Below are 14,666 nucleotides of genomic sequence, written 5' to 3' on the forward strand. Positions count from 1 at the left end.
GCATCCTAGACCTACTCAGGGGAGGTTGTGTGGGCTACTAATAATCATTCACTGGCACACAACAATAACACTCAGTACAAAAATTGTCCAATCTGTGCTTTTTCTTTCAAAAAGGAAAAGTACATTTATTACGCACACAATACTCAATACTATGCAGTAATTTACAAAAATATACATCAGGTTGGTGGAAGTACCTTTGGTGAAATTCTGAAATCACATTTGACCCCAACAATCACAGTATCCTGACCTATACTAGTTAGCACATTACTCTATAAGAGGGTGTCAATTTAACTTAAGTAGGCCTATTGGCTTTGACAGGTTCACCACATTAAAAGATCAAGAATCCCATGTTAACAAGCATTTGCAATAAAACAGGTCTTGCATCTGCGAGAGTTAGAGCTATTGGCGGTGTAAACGCTTAATTGTACCTTTCTTGACATATAAAATGGTCAACCTTGCAGCATAATTTGGTCCTCTCCTGCCACATAATTCCAGTGGCCCTGCATATAACTAATGCACTTCTATTTACCTTCTTCCTCTTTCTGCAGCAAAACATTTAAATGTTGCTATTTAGCTTCCTAACTTCACCCCTTCAAGATCAGAGTTGCTGGCTAACACAATTCCAAAAGAATAAAAAAGACTCAAGGCAGCAACAGAGGAGTAATAAGAGTGCAGGTGCCTTGATGGAGCTGGAAACTGTCAGGAGACTGGATGGGCCACAGTGGTCAGATATTGACTGAGGGAGCTTAACCTGCAGAACAAGCTTCATACCACACTCCAGAGCACTGTAAAGTACAGGTGTTGTTATTATGCAATCTTAATGGTACTCAATTTGTCTGCTTTAGCAAGGATGAAGTAAAATCGAGATGTGGACTTCACCACATGTTTCTATAGTGATTGTTCAACTCATCAAGCCAGACTGCAGCCACGTGTATGCAGGATGTTTTGGAATGCTCAACTTGGATGTTCGGGGGTCCTCACGCACAAATATATTATTGTTGTCCATTGATTCCTGTTAAAGGGCACCACATCAACACCTATAGAATAGTTTAGTATATAGTTAATTAGAAATGTGATTGTGTAGCACTCATTGTAAATACCATTTTTGCATTATCACAGTTATTTCTCATCGCGGGGTGCACATGATATTTGGATTTTCTCCTGGAGGTGTGTTTCCTTGAAGCTTCACATGTTGAGATCTAGTGTTGCAAAGCCTCCTGGGGCCTCCCTGCCCAACCCCTTGTGAGATGAGTCTCCCATATGCCCTCTCTCCTGTCTTCTGGCGGTCTGTGAGTGAATGAATTACAAAGTGTGACAAGAGGAGGAGTGGATCCCAGGCGCTCGATGGGACTGTGAATTTACATTCTGAAAGTGTCCCTGAATGGTTCATTTTTTTAATTATGTTTTTTGTAAACCCTGAAAGGGAGAGCTCAATAGATTTCTTCTGTTACACAGCAGCACAATATTCATGCCACCGGCTGATTGTGAAGATACGTTTTTAGTGCTGAATAGGAAAACTAAGAGACATTTTCAATCCCACTATTAATTAAAACGAGAAGAAAATTAAATGACCCTCTCGTGCGCTTGAGTGACACAAAATGCATACCTCATAGATTACTGGAGGCACAACTAATGTTGAGAACACATTTTACACATGCAAAATTTAGTAAACAAAATGAGATGCGTGTCCCTCGAGACTGTAGGAGAACTTGCAGAATTCTGTGCCTGCCCCTGCCTTCAGGAATCTGTGTCAAGTTGAGATACAGTCCTGAGTAACTGCTGGGGAGGCGTGATTCTTAAAGCACCAGTACAACTCTTTACAAGCAATCCGGAATTACAAACCAGGTTCATGTCGGTGTGCAAACATTTGAAGCAGAGCACGATGCAGCAGGAAAATGAAAAAAGTACACAGGCCACCACCATCACAAAACATGAGTCCATGCTGATACACAAGGTACGTACACACAACTCTTGAAACACAAGGCGATTGTTACATCCTGTTGTGGAGGGGTGCGTGATCACACAGAAGGAGGAAAGGAAGGGAAACATTGCCAGAAGCAGTACTGTGACGCTAGAGGAAAAGGGGTGCAACATGTCGACACACTCTGCTGATAATCTGTCTAACTTATGGGGGCTTGGGGGGAGCAAAGGGCTTGCCCGGTCTCCACCCGGGCTTATCGGGTGTCAGTGGTACAATCCACTCCCCGAATTTAGCCATTGGTCTAGGTGCCGGATGGGACGGGGAGTAAGCACGGGGATAAAAGGCAGGGGCAGGGGCAGGGTGGGGGCGGCCTCTTTGGCCGTTGTCACACCCAGTAGGCGTGTTGTCTTCGTGTTCAAAGGTTAGGAATTTGGTGTTTGAGGCATGTCTTAGGCTTTGTGGTAGGCGTTTCTTGTGGTTGTTGGGAGGAGTTTCTTGATTTATAGTATTGTGTTAGGTAATTCAGGTTATCTATGGAGCCAAATAAAGTAGTGCAGGCGCTTAAGGTCTTACAGGATGAGGGCAGGGAAGACCTTATCAAGGAGGGAGTTCTTGAGGAGGCTTGGGTTGGTTTGAGGAGGCCAAAAAGGCTCTCCTCTGGAGGTGTGATGGCCGCGGTGATCGCGTGCTCATCGCCTCAGAAAAAGTAAAAAAACATTTTTTTTTAAAGTGCGGAAGGTCGCAAGGTGACGCGCTCACCTGATTTATTGCAGGAGGTTTTGCCCCAGGCTTTGGGTTTGAATGAGCCCATTGTAGTGTGAGGACGGGGTGGCGGGCGCTGTTCGCGGAGTTCCGGGGTTTCCTTAGCTAGGAGAGTGGCCGCGGGAGGGAGAGGGGCGGGCCTTCGTGGTGCGGTGGCAGTTGTGCGGCAACCATGGTTGGACTACGAGGAAGACGTGGAAGAACAAGTTATGCCAGCATTGAAGAGCATTGCCAAGAGGGCAACCCAATCGATCCCAGAGGTGGTCCGGGGCGATCGCTCTGGGAATCGTCAGCGGGACGTGGCTGTTGGCAATTTGCCCAGAGGTGAGGAGTTGGGTTCGGCAAATTTTGGTTTTGGAAGGCAGGTTGGGGTTGGTTCTGGTGCGAATTTTGGGACCGGATCTGGGGGGTTAGTATCACGAAAAGGTGGGGTGGATGTATCGATTCAAGTGGATTCTGATTCTGGAACTGGAGCAGGTAAGTCCGAGGTGGGTTTGGATATCGTTTCTGGGGGGACCCATAAGGTGGATGAAGCTATTGAAGTACAGGATTCTTCCAAGAGTGTAGGGTTTGTAGGCTCAGGGGGTACATTTAAAGGTAAGAAGTTGCCTTATATGGGAGTGGCGATGCCTTTGGGGCGCATCTCACTCAAAGTCTGAAAGAGAAGATTTGGAAGGGTGAGTTCGTGGACGTATTTAAATTGTTGCACAGAGAAGTTCAAGCGAAAGAAGGGTCAAAAGAGAAGGAATGGGAGTTAGCAAGGAGGCCTAGGGTGCCTACAAACATTGAGAACTGGACGTCAGCCTTTTTGATCTATGCTAGTGTTTATTGCGAGCGTCATTCGGATTCCTGTGTGGCTTTGTTTAAGTACATGGATGTGGTGCATTGGGCACAAGTGGATTATGGTGGTTTTGGTTGGTTTCGTTACAACGAATAATTTCATGCTCGGAAAGCTATGGATCCATCTAAGGTTTGGGGTGAAACAGACAACGAGCTTTGGATGCAATGGTTACGAACGGCCAGGTATGCTCCTACTACGCATACGGTAGTGGGTTGCCTGTGCAGTACAAGCCCTTTCAGGGGCGTCCCACCCATTCTGGGGTGGGGTTTGGACAGCGAGGTCAGTTCCAGGGGAATGGGTCTTGTTGGTCATTCAACAGTGGAGTGTGTAACAGGCAGCCATGCAGATTTAGGCACTACTGCTCCCATTGCGGTGGCAGGCACCCAGCATATCAGTGCTTCGGAGGGATACAGTGGGGTTGGCAAGGTCAGCAGTCAAGAGGTGGAGAGAGGGGTCAGATGCAACATGTTGCTGGAAAAGGGTCCTACACCTATTAACTGGGAGGTCATTTCTCATTAGTTACAATTTTATCCTCATGTTGAGGAAGCAAAAATTTTGCTTTATGGTTTCATGGATGGTTTTCGTTTGTGTTATCAAGGTCCCAGAGTGCGCAGATGGGCTAACAATTTGAAATCTGTGAGAACTTATCCGGAGGTGGTCAAGGCTAAATTGAAGAAAGAATTGGATTTAGGGAGAATTGCAGGCCCCTTTTTGGAGTGGCCGTTGCCTAATTTGACAATTTCACCTCTGGGGGTAGTACCTAAGAAGCAGGCTGGCGAATTTCGTCTGATCCATCATCTGTCTTGGCCGGCGGGTTGTTCGGTTAATGATTTCATTGCAGTTGAGGATACAGCGGTGCATTATGCGTCCGTGGGTGAAGCTATTGCATTGGTGAGGAGATGTGGTCAGGGTGCGGAAATGGCCAAATCAGACATTCAGTCGGCTTTTCGACTATTGCCCGTGCATCCAGAGGATTTTTCTCTGTTGGGCATTCAGATTGAGGGCGCGATATATGTGGATCGGATGCTGCCAATGGGTTGTTCGGTTTCTTGTTCATTATTTGAGATGTTTAGTACCTTTTTGCAGTGGTGTTTTCAGTCTCAAAAGGTTGCCAGGTTGGTGACACATTACTTAGATGATTTCTTCTTTGTTGGAAGGGCAGAGTCAGGTACATGTGGCAAGTCTTTGTCTGAGTTTGAGAAGTTGATGTCTGAGTTTGGTGTTCCACTGGCGAAGGAGAAGACAGAAGGCCCATCTACATGTCTTAGTTTTTTAGGCATTGAGCTTGACTCAGTGAAAATGGAGGTGAGGTTACCTCAAGAAAAGGTGCAGCAGTTAATTGCCATGTTGGAGGAGGCTGTCAGGAAAACCAAGCTGGAATCGCAGCAGGTTCAGGCTTTACTTGGCCATGTGAAAAGTCGTGAGAGTGGGAAGAGCTTTCTGTAGGAGGCTTGGTTTTGCGATGCGGGTTGCGATTTTGCCGCATCATCATATTCGGGTCAAGGCACACGTCCGGGAGGATTTGAAAATGAGGATTGGTTTTTGACAAGAGTTTAATGGTGTTTCAATGTTGGTGGAGGATGCTGATTGGTTTTGCCAGGTGCAGATATTTTCCGATGCGTCTGGAGCTAATGGTTTCGGGCTGTTTTGGGATGGACATTGGGCAGCGGAAGCTTGGCCAGCTGGTTGGAAAGAGGCAAATCATAGTATTGCGTTTCTAGAGTTTTTTCCGTTGGTGGTTGCCCTGGTTGTTTGGGGCCCTTATTTGGCCAACCGGAATGTGGTGTTTCATGTGGATAATCAAACTGTTGTGGCTTTGGTTAATTCGCAAAAAGCAAAAGATGAGAGAGTACTGAAGTTGTTGCGCATTTTCCTGTTGCATTGTTTGGAATTCAATGTCATGTTTAAGGCAAGGTATATTCCAGGCATTAATAATGATATTGCCGATGCCCTATCCCGTTTTCAGTGGCAGAGGTTCCGTACGCTGGCACCGGGAGCGGATTTTCAGAAAACTGCCATACCGGGGGAGTTGTGGGAGATAGGAGCTTGAGGATGTTGGAGCTGGTACAGCAGTCTATAGCTCCGTCAACAAGGAAGAGTTATTTTCAGGCTTGGTTGGAGTTCTTAAATGCAGGTGCTGCGAAAATGGTTGGGGGCAATGATGTCATTTCTAGCAGAAGGGATGAGGCAGTTTGTTTTATTATGCACCTCATTGAAAAAGGTTTGTCTGCGGTTACGACTGTGGGTAAGTTGTCAGGGATTTCATTTTATGGTAAGTATTTTTGGGGTTATGATCCAGTTGAAGGGGAAATTTGTAGAAGGATTTTAGCAGGATGGGCTAGGTTGGGGGCGCATGATGGGATAGAAGGCGTCCGATTACATCACAGCTTTTACGGGCCATTTTGCAGGTTTTGGAGGAGGTTTGTTTTTCGGATTGGGAAATTTGTTTGTTCTCGTTATGTATGGCTTGGCTATTCCATGGGGCATTTCGTGTTTCAGAGCTGCTGGGGTTGAAGAGGAAAGAGGGCTTATCTCTTTCGGATGTCCAGGTAAGAGGTGGGGACATTGTTATATGGTTGGGTAAATCAAAGGTGGATCAGTTGGGTAGGGGTCAGGAGGTGGTTTTACAACGCACAGGTTTACGAGACTGTCCTGTTGGGCTTTGGAGGGTTTTTTCGGGTAAATTGCCGGAGTCTGCAACGTTGTTATTTTTGCATCAGGATGGCTCTTATTTAACAGCATCCCAGGTCTTGGCTGTTTTGAAAATGTCCATTAGGAGGTTGGGGTTGGACCCGAGCTGTTATGGGACTCATTGTTTTAGAATTGGTGCTGCGACAGAGGCTAGAAGGTTGGGGAGGAGCGATCAGGCAAATCAGGATTTGGGTAGGTGGAGATCACAGTGTTTTCAGCGTTACGTTAGGCTGTTTAAGTAACTGGGTTTTTGTGTGGATTTTCCTTAGATGTGCTTTTAGGATGGCTTTTTACTCGATCTTCATTTTTCTCTCACCTCATTTTCCTTTTCCTTTCTTGGCTGTTGGCTTTCAGGGTTTTTTCGGTTGGGATTACGGGCAAGCTGTTTATGTCAATTTCTAACATCCTTTTCTTTATAGGTTGTGTTGGGGGCCTGGATGGAGCATGTGCGGTTTGGATTGTCGGGCATTCCTTTGTTCGCTGGGCCGAAAAACAGGCAGCTACGAGGCATTTTGATCGCCAATTGGGTTTGGATGGGACAAGGATTAAAGTTAGTTGGGCGGGTAGGAGTGGGATGAGGTGGGGAGAATTATTGTATGTCCTTTCTCGGAGGTTGCAGCAGGGGGTTTGCCCTGATTTATTGATTCTTCACTTAGGGGAGAATGACTTAGTTGCGCTTTCAGGTATTGGTTTATTGAAGACGATGAAAATGGACTTGTTAATGATTAAAGAGAGGTGGTCGGGGACTCATATTGTCTGGACTAGTTTAGTACCTAGGAGGGTTTGGAGGGGGGTAATTCCTTTAAGGGTATGGAAAAGCAGCGTAGGAAGGTGAATAGGGAAATTAAGAATTTTTGTAGGATGCATGGTTTTTCAGTTTTAAGTCATGACAATATTATTAGCTCGGAGGCAGAATTGTTCCGGCAGGATGGTGTTCATTTATCTTTTTTGGGCAACGAACATTATTTGTTGGAGCTGCGCTTGGTTATTGCTGAATTGTTGGGGGAGAAACTCTGGGATAGGTAGAAGGGTTTGGGTGGGGCAGGAAAACGCCTACCAGGTTTTCCTGTGTGGCGGGGGTTTTGGTCAATGAAAGCATTTCGGGTGGGGAAGGGGATCGATCTAAAGATGAGAGGACAGGGAGTTTTCACAGGCAAGGGTAATTTTAGAAGGGATGGGTAATGGGTAGGTCAGGTCAAGGTGGGGATGGGATAAAAGGTAGTGCTGAAGGGTTATTTAGAGGGAGGGGATAGGAGGAAATGTATGTATTAGTGAGGATTTCGTAGTTTTGTGAGGCTTTATGCCAAGGTTATGTTTTGCCAGACCTGTTCTATTAAAGCGACCTTTTACCCCTTGAAAACGAGTTTGTGGTTTGTTCACTGTTATGCCCGATGGGGGCTTGTTGGGGAGCAAAGGGCTTGCTCGGTCTCCCCCCGGGCTTATCGGGCATTAGTGGTACAATCCACACCCCGAGTTTAGCCATTGGTCTAGGTGCCGGATGGGGCGGGGAGTAAGCACTGGGATAAAAGGCAGGGGCAGGGTGGGGGCGGCCTCTTTGGCCGTTGTCACACCCAGTAGGCGTGTTGTCTTCGTGCCCTGCCGAGTACTTGGGTGTTTTTTCCTTCTGGTCATGTTTCGCCTATTGGGGTTAGGTTTTTTTAGGTTTTTAATTCGTTTAGTTCTCTGTGGGTTTTTTCGTGGTGGGTTCATGGTCAGGTGGCTAACTTTAAACGGGCAGGTCTGTTGTTGGTTGCGGGTAATTGATGTTTGATGGGGGGTTTATTAATTTTGCCGCTGGTAGTCTGGTCTGGCTGCGGGGGTTTTGGTCAATGAAAGCATTTCGGGTGGGGAAGGGGATCGATCTAAAGATGAGAGGACAGGGAGTTTTCACAGGCAAGGGTAATTTTAGAAGGGATGGGTCATGGGTAGGTCAGATCCAGGTGGGGATGAGTTAAGGGGTAGTGCTGAAGGGTTATTTAGAGGGAGGGGGAGGGGATAGGAGGAAATTAATGTATTAGTGAGGATTTAGTGAGGTTATGCCCGATGGTTTATGAGGCCTCATGCACCACAAGTACTAGTTTAGAGGCGGTGACCCTAAATCCCGGGTGCGGAGAGAGACCGTCAGCTGAAATGTGGAAGGGGCTGAGGGCGCCATGCAGAAATAAAGAAAGGCTACGGCCCGCCATGCTGTGTGTGAAGCATTGCGTCCCGCTTACACTGAGAATGAAAACAAAACACGAGCACTGATGAGAAGTGCTTGTGGGAGCTGTGAAGGGGACACCGTGCACAATAGTGAAACCAAATTAAATGCTGATCAAAAACACGAACAGCGACTTAAAACACGTGCGCAAATACATGCCGTTCCTAAACAAAGCACAAAATGCCAAATGCGGAGATGTAAACAACTAAATATATGACACTTAAAAATAATTTTCACTTAAGCATAGCGCATAACAACTGTGAACAAACTTAAACAATGCTGAAACCAAATTAAATTCTGATCGAAAATAGGAACAGACCTACTGAAAACATTTGCACTGGTGTTACGGCCAACAACTGGAAGAAAAAAAAGAGTCCCAGAAAATGACACACAAACACAAATGCGTAAGGGGACAGGAAGTTAGGCGCTGCTCCGTGGAGGATACAAATGCCAATAAGGCGGCACAAAAAAGGATTGACCAGTAGGGAGGAAGCCTTTTTGAAGGACAATTAGAATGAGGAATGGAAATGCGTTGGCGGAATGTAAGCCGACAGAGTAGATTATAGCATGTCTCGACAAACAGGGCATGCGCTGCCTAGGCTCGACCTAAAAACCATCTTTATATCACTGAAACCTGTAACCATATTTTACATGCAGTCATTACTGTCAAAAAAGCATTGCAATGTTTATCAAAAATCATTGTTGTAATTTTTTTAAATAAAGCATTGTCAAGTAACACAACATGTGTCTGTCTCTTTCTAGAACCTCTTAGGCCACAAACCATGTGGCCAGAGGACCCACCTCCAGAGGTCCATGCACTTCCAGGCTCTAAAACAAAAGTTAAAGCCTTAACAGTGCTTAAAACTGCTATGCCGAACCTGGGAGTCAATGATTTCTTGACCCTGCAAACTTAGGTAACTTGCTAAAAATAGCTTCTGGGGGCTGTTGCAACTTCTGTACCCCCCAACAGTCCTCCTTTGTTTCTTTGGTGGTGCCCCTGGCATCCTCAGGGGCAACACAAGGAACTAAATTTAATGCAAACAAAGCCCCTCAGGACATTACGGAGAGGCTTCACCCCCACTTCTTTATGTGGCATAGGGCTTCGCTTCCCACAATCTCTTTTTCCTTTTGTCTTTTTTCTGGGGGAACTTGGCCCCAACCAGGACACCCCCAATGTTTTCCTTATAGGGGTAGGTTGAGAAGTCTACTCCCTACACTGCCCAGCTGGTTCCCTGCCCATTCAGCACTGTTGCTTGCCGGTGCAGGAGCGAGCCATGCTGGACTCATTGTGGATAATTTGCTCCGCCCAGACACGATCAAGGGAACCAAGTGAGAGCCCACTATCAGTGGGGTAAGTACAACAGTGCTCCCACTTCATCATTCCATTTCAGGGGCCGGAGAATGGGGTGCAAGGCTCCAATCTTAAGTATGCTGATCTTCAGCCCCAGGAATGGAGAGCCTGTTTCCTCATACCCTGCTTCAGGGATGGGGTTCTCGAGCCTCACCAAAGTCTGTGGAGGGGCCCCAAGCATACCCCTTCTGTGGGTATTAATTATTTATAATGCTTATACTGACCCCTCGGCCCACCATGTATGTTTCTTCTGAAACTGCAGCAGAGCCCTGGACGCTCTGGTTCAGGAGGTCAAAGGTCAAAAGTCAAATCCTTTCCCCTTAGATATCTCATGCCCCGCTGGGCTAATATCTTTGGTTATTGGCTCATTTTGCTCATGATGGCAAGCCCTAGCCATCTGGAGCTATTTCAGCGGGCCTCTTGGCCTCTAAAGTGGCACACTCTTCAGAGAGTTGGTTTCACTGGCTCTCTGCACCAGCTTTTCTCCCTTGCTTTGATGTTGGTGCTTCTCTCCCCCTAATGGGGCCCAGAGGACCATGTCTTCCCCCAATTGGCCATTATGGGGAAAAAGAAAAACAGCCTCACTGGCCTTGGAGAGACCCAATGGTCCGGGGGACAGCTGCAGACATCTTCTTTAATCCATTGGGGCATCAGGAGGCTTTTTCTTCCAGCTGCTCATGGTGTTCCGCCGTCCAGTTCCATAGTCTACCTCTCTGCTTCTTCCTTGTGCATTAGTTTTTAAGAAGGGATGGAAAGTCTAGATGCCAGGCACCCCTGGCCAATTTTAGACCCATCCCAACCCTCCTGCATACCATTCTGGGACAATGCAAAACAGCACCGTCAAGTGATCTCTGTGCACATCTTCAGTGGGGACCCAGTTCCACACCTAGCTGACATCACTGCCAGGGATTGTCCCACCAAAACCTTAAAGGAGAGCCCTTCCTGGGTTGGCTCCAAATATCTAGGCTCTCTCCTTTGTACAGTGGGCCTGGGCTGTCCCAACCCTGGTACAGTGTGACAGCTAAATACCAGATGCAGATTTTTCTCCGCACCCATTTCCTTCTCCGGAGCTGAGTAAAGTAGTGTTTATTGTTCCTTTTCTGTGGGTAGGCCTTTGCCCTTCTGCAGGGGAGAAGAGTAATTATCTTGGCCCAGCAAGGTATCAAAAGGCCTGGAATCTGATTGTGGGCAGATCCAGAGCAATATGGCAATGTTGGACAACCCACTGGTGTATGTGCAGATTCTTGGGACCTGCATATTTAAAGCAGGCATATATGTTTTATCTCAGTTTGATACTTCACTGGAATTTCTAGGCATAAGGGAAGCAAAACTATAATTCAAGGCAGATTTTTCCTCCTATGTGTAATACAGCGATGCTTCAGATAATCCAGTAAACTCTACTTATTTTTCCTATGAGTGCTCACTAATATTATAAGGCCTACCACAGGTCAACATCTAATCTTGTCAAGTCCCTTCTTCCACCAGGATACCTATGCGTAATTACCGGGCTGCGCACAATGGTAGTCTCACATGTGCACAAACCAAGTGCCCCTTACCCTAGCTGCATCACAGTAGCCTGATCTTAAAAGGCAGACACTGGAGGTAGACACATAGAGTTTGTTTACCATGTGTTTACAGTGAGCGGGACTCAAGTAATGAGACTCATTCACAGTAAGAATTCCAAAAACCTGGTGATCAAAAAGTGAAAAATGCGGGCAGATTAAGTGGGTGGAAGCCATTATGCTACAAATACTAATGGAGAAAACAGGAACACGATCTCGCTATCTGGTCTATTCAATTACCTTCAAGAAAACGCTGAAGAAGCAATGCTCCTAAAGGTTATGCCACCAAGAATGACACACTGAAGTTGGCAAAGGACAAGTATCAGTTCAGTGTCAGGTGAGAAATATATTGAATGAGTTCCACCTGAGAACAGTATTACAGATGACACTTTGCACATAGCAACACTGTGGATAGGGCCTAGCCATCCATAAGCACGGTTCAGATTTTTTGGTGTCTTTTTACTACAGTATATTTGATCCAAATCTGCTCAAATACAAAAGTGTTTGAATAAGCTTGCAAAAGGTTGTCCTCCAAACTAGCACCTTAAAATTGTAAACTTCCTGCTCACAACCCATTACCAAGTTTGGGAGCATGCTGACAAAATATGTGCTGCTGCCAGAAAGTATCTGATTGCATTAGTAATGGGTTTCCCCGACCAATGGCATGAGATCGCCACTTCTGAAGTGTAGCTGTAAAATTGTAAGAAGCCCAGCCCACTACATGTACTAAGTAGTACTGATGAATAATCACCTCCCATGTTGGGGTCAGTGACATCACCCCTTTGTTTACTGCTGTTCCTTTTCTTTCTTGTGTGGCAAGTGATTTGTCCTCAGTTTTTCTTAATTTGTTGGCCGTTGAATGATTAAGGTATTTGTGTGCTGACACTTTAGCTTAGTAGTTGTCTATGCGAAAGAGTCATACTTTAAGGCAAGGCAAAACTGCTCTTGAAAATTAAATTAAAAATTATATGCGATGATGGGGCAAGGGAGGTAATAACGACACCAATAAAGGACGGGGGAATCATGTCATAGACATGGAAATTACAAGAGGGTGGGACTTCCTGATCAGATAACAGACTTGCATGGATATGGTGTTCCGTGTCCCAGGCAGTGTGACTTTCTCCTGAACATTTGGTATACTGTGTTTTTTCCTGGCCTGCCGTGGAGGGTGGGAGATGGGGGGCATCACTGCATCTTTCACTTTTTAGTGTGGATGTGTGATTACATAATATACGTTTAAAAAAAAAAGACATATTAAAAAACAGAAAAGGATAAGCAATGACAAAGTATGGGTCAGCCAGCACGAAATCTATGCACCCATTTAGAAAGTCTGGGTTTGATGAGTTCTGGTAAGTAAAGGGTAAACATAGGGTACAATATGGAACAACATTCTGTCCACGGCTGACAAAGGCAGTTTTACGCCTGACCATGTTATTCTCAACCAGTTGACTACAACATAGTTGCCACCCATGTTTTCTGAAAGAAAGGGGCTTTGTGCACCTTCAAGCGTCAGTTGAATTTTTTTCTCACTAATAGTAAAGATAGAGGCCCAGGCTCTAAGTATCTCTGTTAGCCAGACTGCTATGAAATACGTCCCTGTGATGAGGACTTTCAAGAACATCAGTTTTTCCTACCACTTCTATGGTGACTTTTCAGTCAGAGACACAGGAAGAATATCATAGGCCTGTATGTATGGTGTAACAGATGGAAGGGACACATTCAAACAAGTGGTTTTAATACCAGGGAACTTCTGTCTCCCAAATGGTACTTCCTGAAATTCCACTGCTGCATAACTCATCCCCCTTATTTACCCGGAGACCTTAACACATCTGCAAACTGACATAAAACCTTAGACCTCACTCTTAAGGAAATTAGTACATCTGCACCCAGGGTTTCCCAACCTTGCATGGGTGTAGATTTACTAATTTCAGCAAGACACAAGGGTATTCCAGATTACACCTGGAAATCCGGTCTGGTCACCACTTTCCAGACAGAATATTAGGCAACTTCTGTGAATTCTATTTTTGCATGCAATACTATAAATGTGTATTTTCTAGTCAGGCAACGTACCTGAAGATTTTGAGAAGAGATCTTGTTAAATCCCTGTTATAGCATAAGATAACACGGCTGTTTATTCAATGCTCCACGTCTTACCTCTCCTCGGGTTCCTGCTGCAAACAGAGCTCCACAAAGTTGCGAAAAGTGGGTGTAAATGTTTTCAAGGCAGGGGTTTGCAGTCTCTCACTGGTCATCGTCCCTGTCATGGCAGAGGTGAGCACACTCTCACCAATGCCAGAATCCACTCCTGAGCGAGAGTTCTTCAACCTTGAATCCCCACAGGGGAAGTAACTGGCATCCAATGGACAGGAAGCGGAGCCCTTAAGCTTCTGCAGCAGCATCTGAAAGAGACATCAGTTTATCTCAGCATTGATAAAAAAGACTATTTCTCTTAGTCGTTTCCAGAAAGTGCAGTTATTTTAATCAGAAAACGAGCAATGGTGAGGAGATACTAATATGCTATTAGTAGACTGATATTTTAGACTGCTACCTATTGAGACCATGTAGGACCTTTGCTTCAAAAACTGCCTGAGTAACTGACCTATATAATTTTGAAAGCTAACAACCTAAACTACATGTTAGCCTAATGAAAACATTATTGCTAGAAGCTCACATCTGTTTGGTTTTCGTCTGTCTAAAATGTTACACTCCTCATTCTCTGACAATAAGGTATCCTTTACTTTACAGGGCCTTTTCTTAGAAACATGGCAATGCCTGTTTGCACTGATATCAGACTTTTCAATCTGTGAGAAAGAAAGCTCTGTTGAATATAAATCGTCCCAATCAAATCACCTAAAAGTGCTTGATATTACAGTATAGTTATGTATAGACATTTCCAGGCAATGGAGTTCATAGGGTGACCAGCAGACCAGCAATGGCTCATGGTCTCTAACAGATGTAAGATGGAGGCACTCGGAAATAGGCACTGGAAAATCCATATATAATCTGCCAAACCTATTCATCTATACGTCTGCCTTCCTTCAGTGCTTTGAAAGCTCTCTCAATGAGCCCTTGCCAGAGCTGCTGATAACAAACCGTTTTGCGTGTTCCAGTACATAACTAGTACATTGTAAGGTTAAATATTAACCTCTTCGCTGCCAGGACTTTTCCACCTCAGGTGCCAGGCCTTTTTTTGGCTCTTTGGGGCAGTTTGCGCTTAGGCCCTCATAACTTTTTGTCCACATAAGCTACCCACACCAAATTTGTGTTCTTTTTTACCAGCATCCTATGGATTCTTAGGGTTCCCCGGAAGAAGACAAGGAAATTAGCCAAAACACAGC

At 45.4% G+C, this 14,666-nt stretch overlaps 1 protein-coding gene across 2 annotated transcripts in view; it reads right to left on the reverse strand.

The window, feature by feature from the left end:
* STRADB (STE20 related adaptor beta) overlaps positions 1–14,666 on the reverse strand; it is a 138,063-nt gene that overhangs the window by 27,150 nt on the left and 96,247 nt on the right. For both annotated transcript variants that reach the window (XM_069226066.1, XM_069226067.1), the window contains exon 10: positions 13,483–13,727. In XM_069226066.1, coding sequence (XP_069082167.1) covers positions 13,483–13,727 — 245 coding nt within the window. The remainder of the gene's footprint in view (positions 1–13,482; positions 13,728–14,666) is intronic.

This window comes from Pleurodeles waltl, chromosome 3_1 (assembly GCF_031143425.1).
Source record: "Pleurodeles waltl isolate 20211129_DDA chromosome 3_1, aPleWal1.hap1.20221129, whole genome shotgun sequence".
In the NCBI taxonomy this organism is placed as follows: domain Eukaryota; kingdom Metazoa; phylum Chordata; class Amphibia; order Caudata; family Salamandridae; genus Pleurodeles; species Pleurodeles waltl.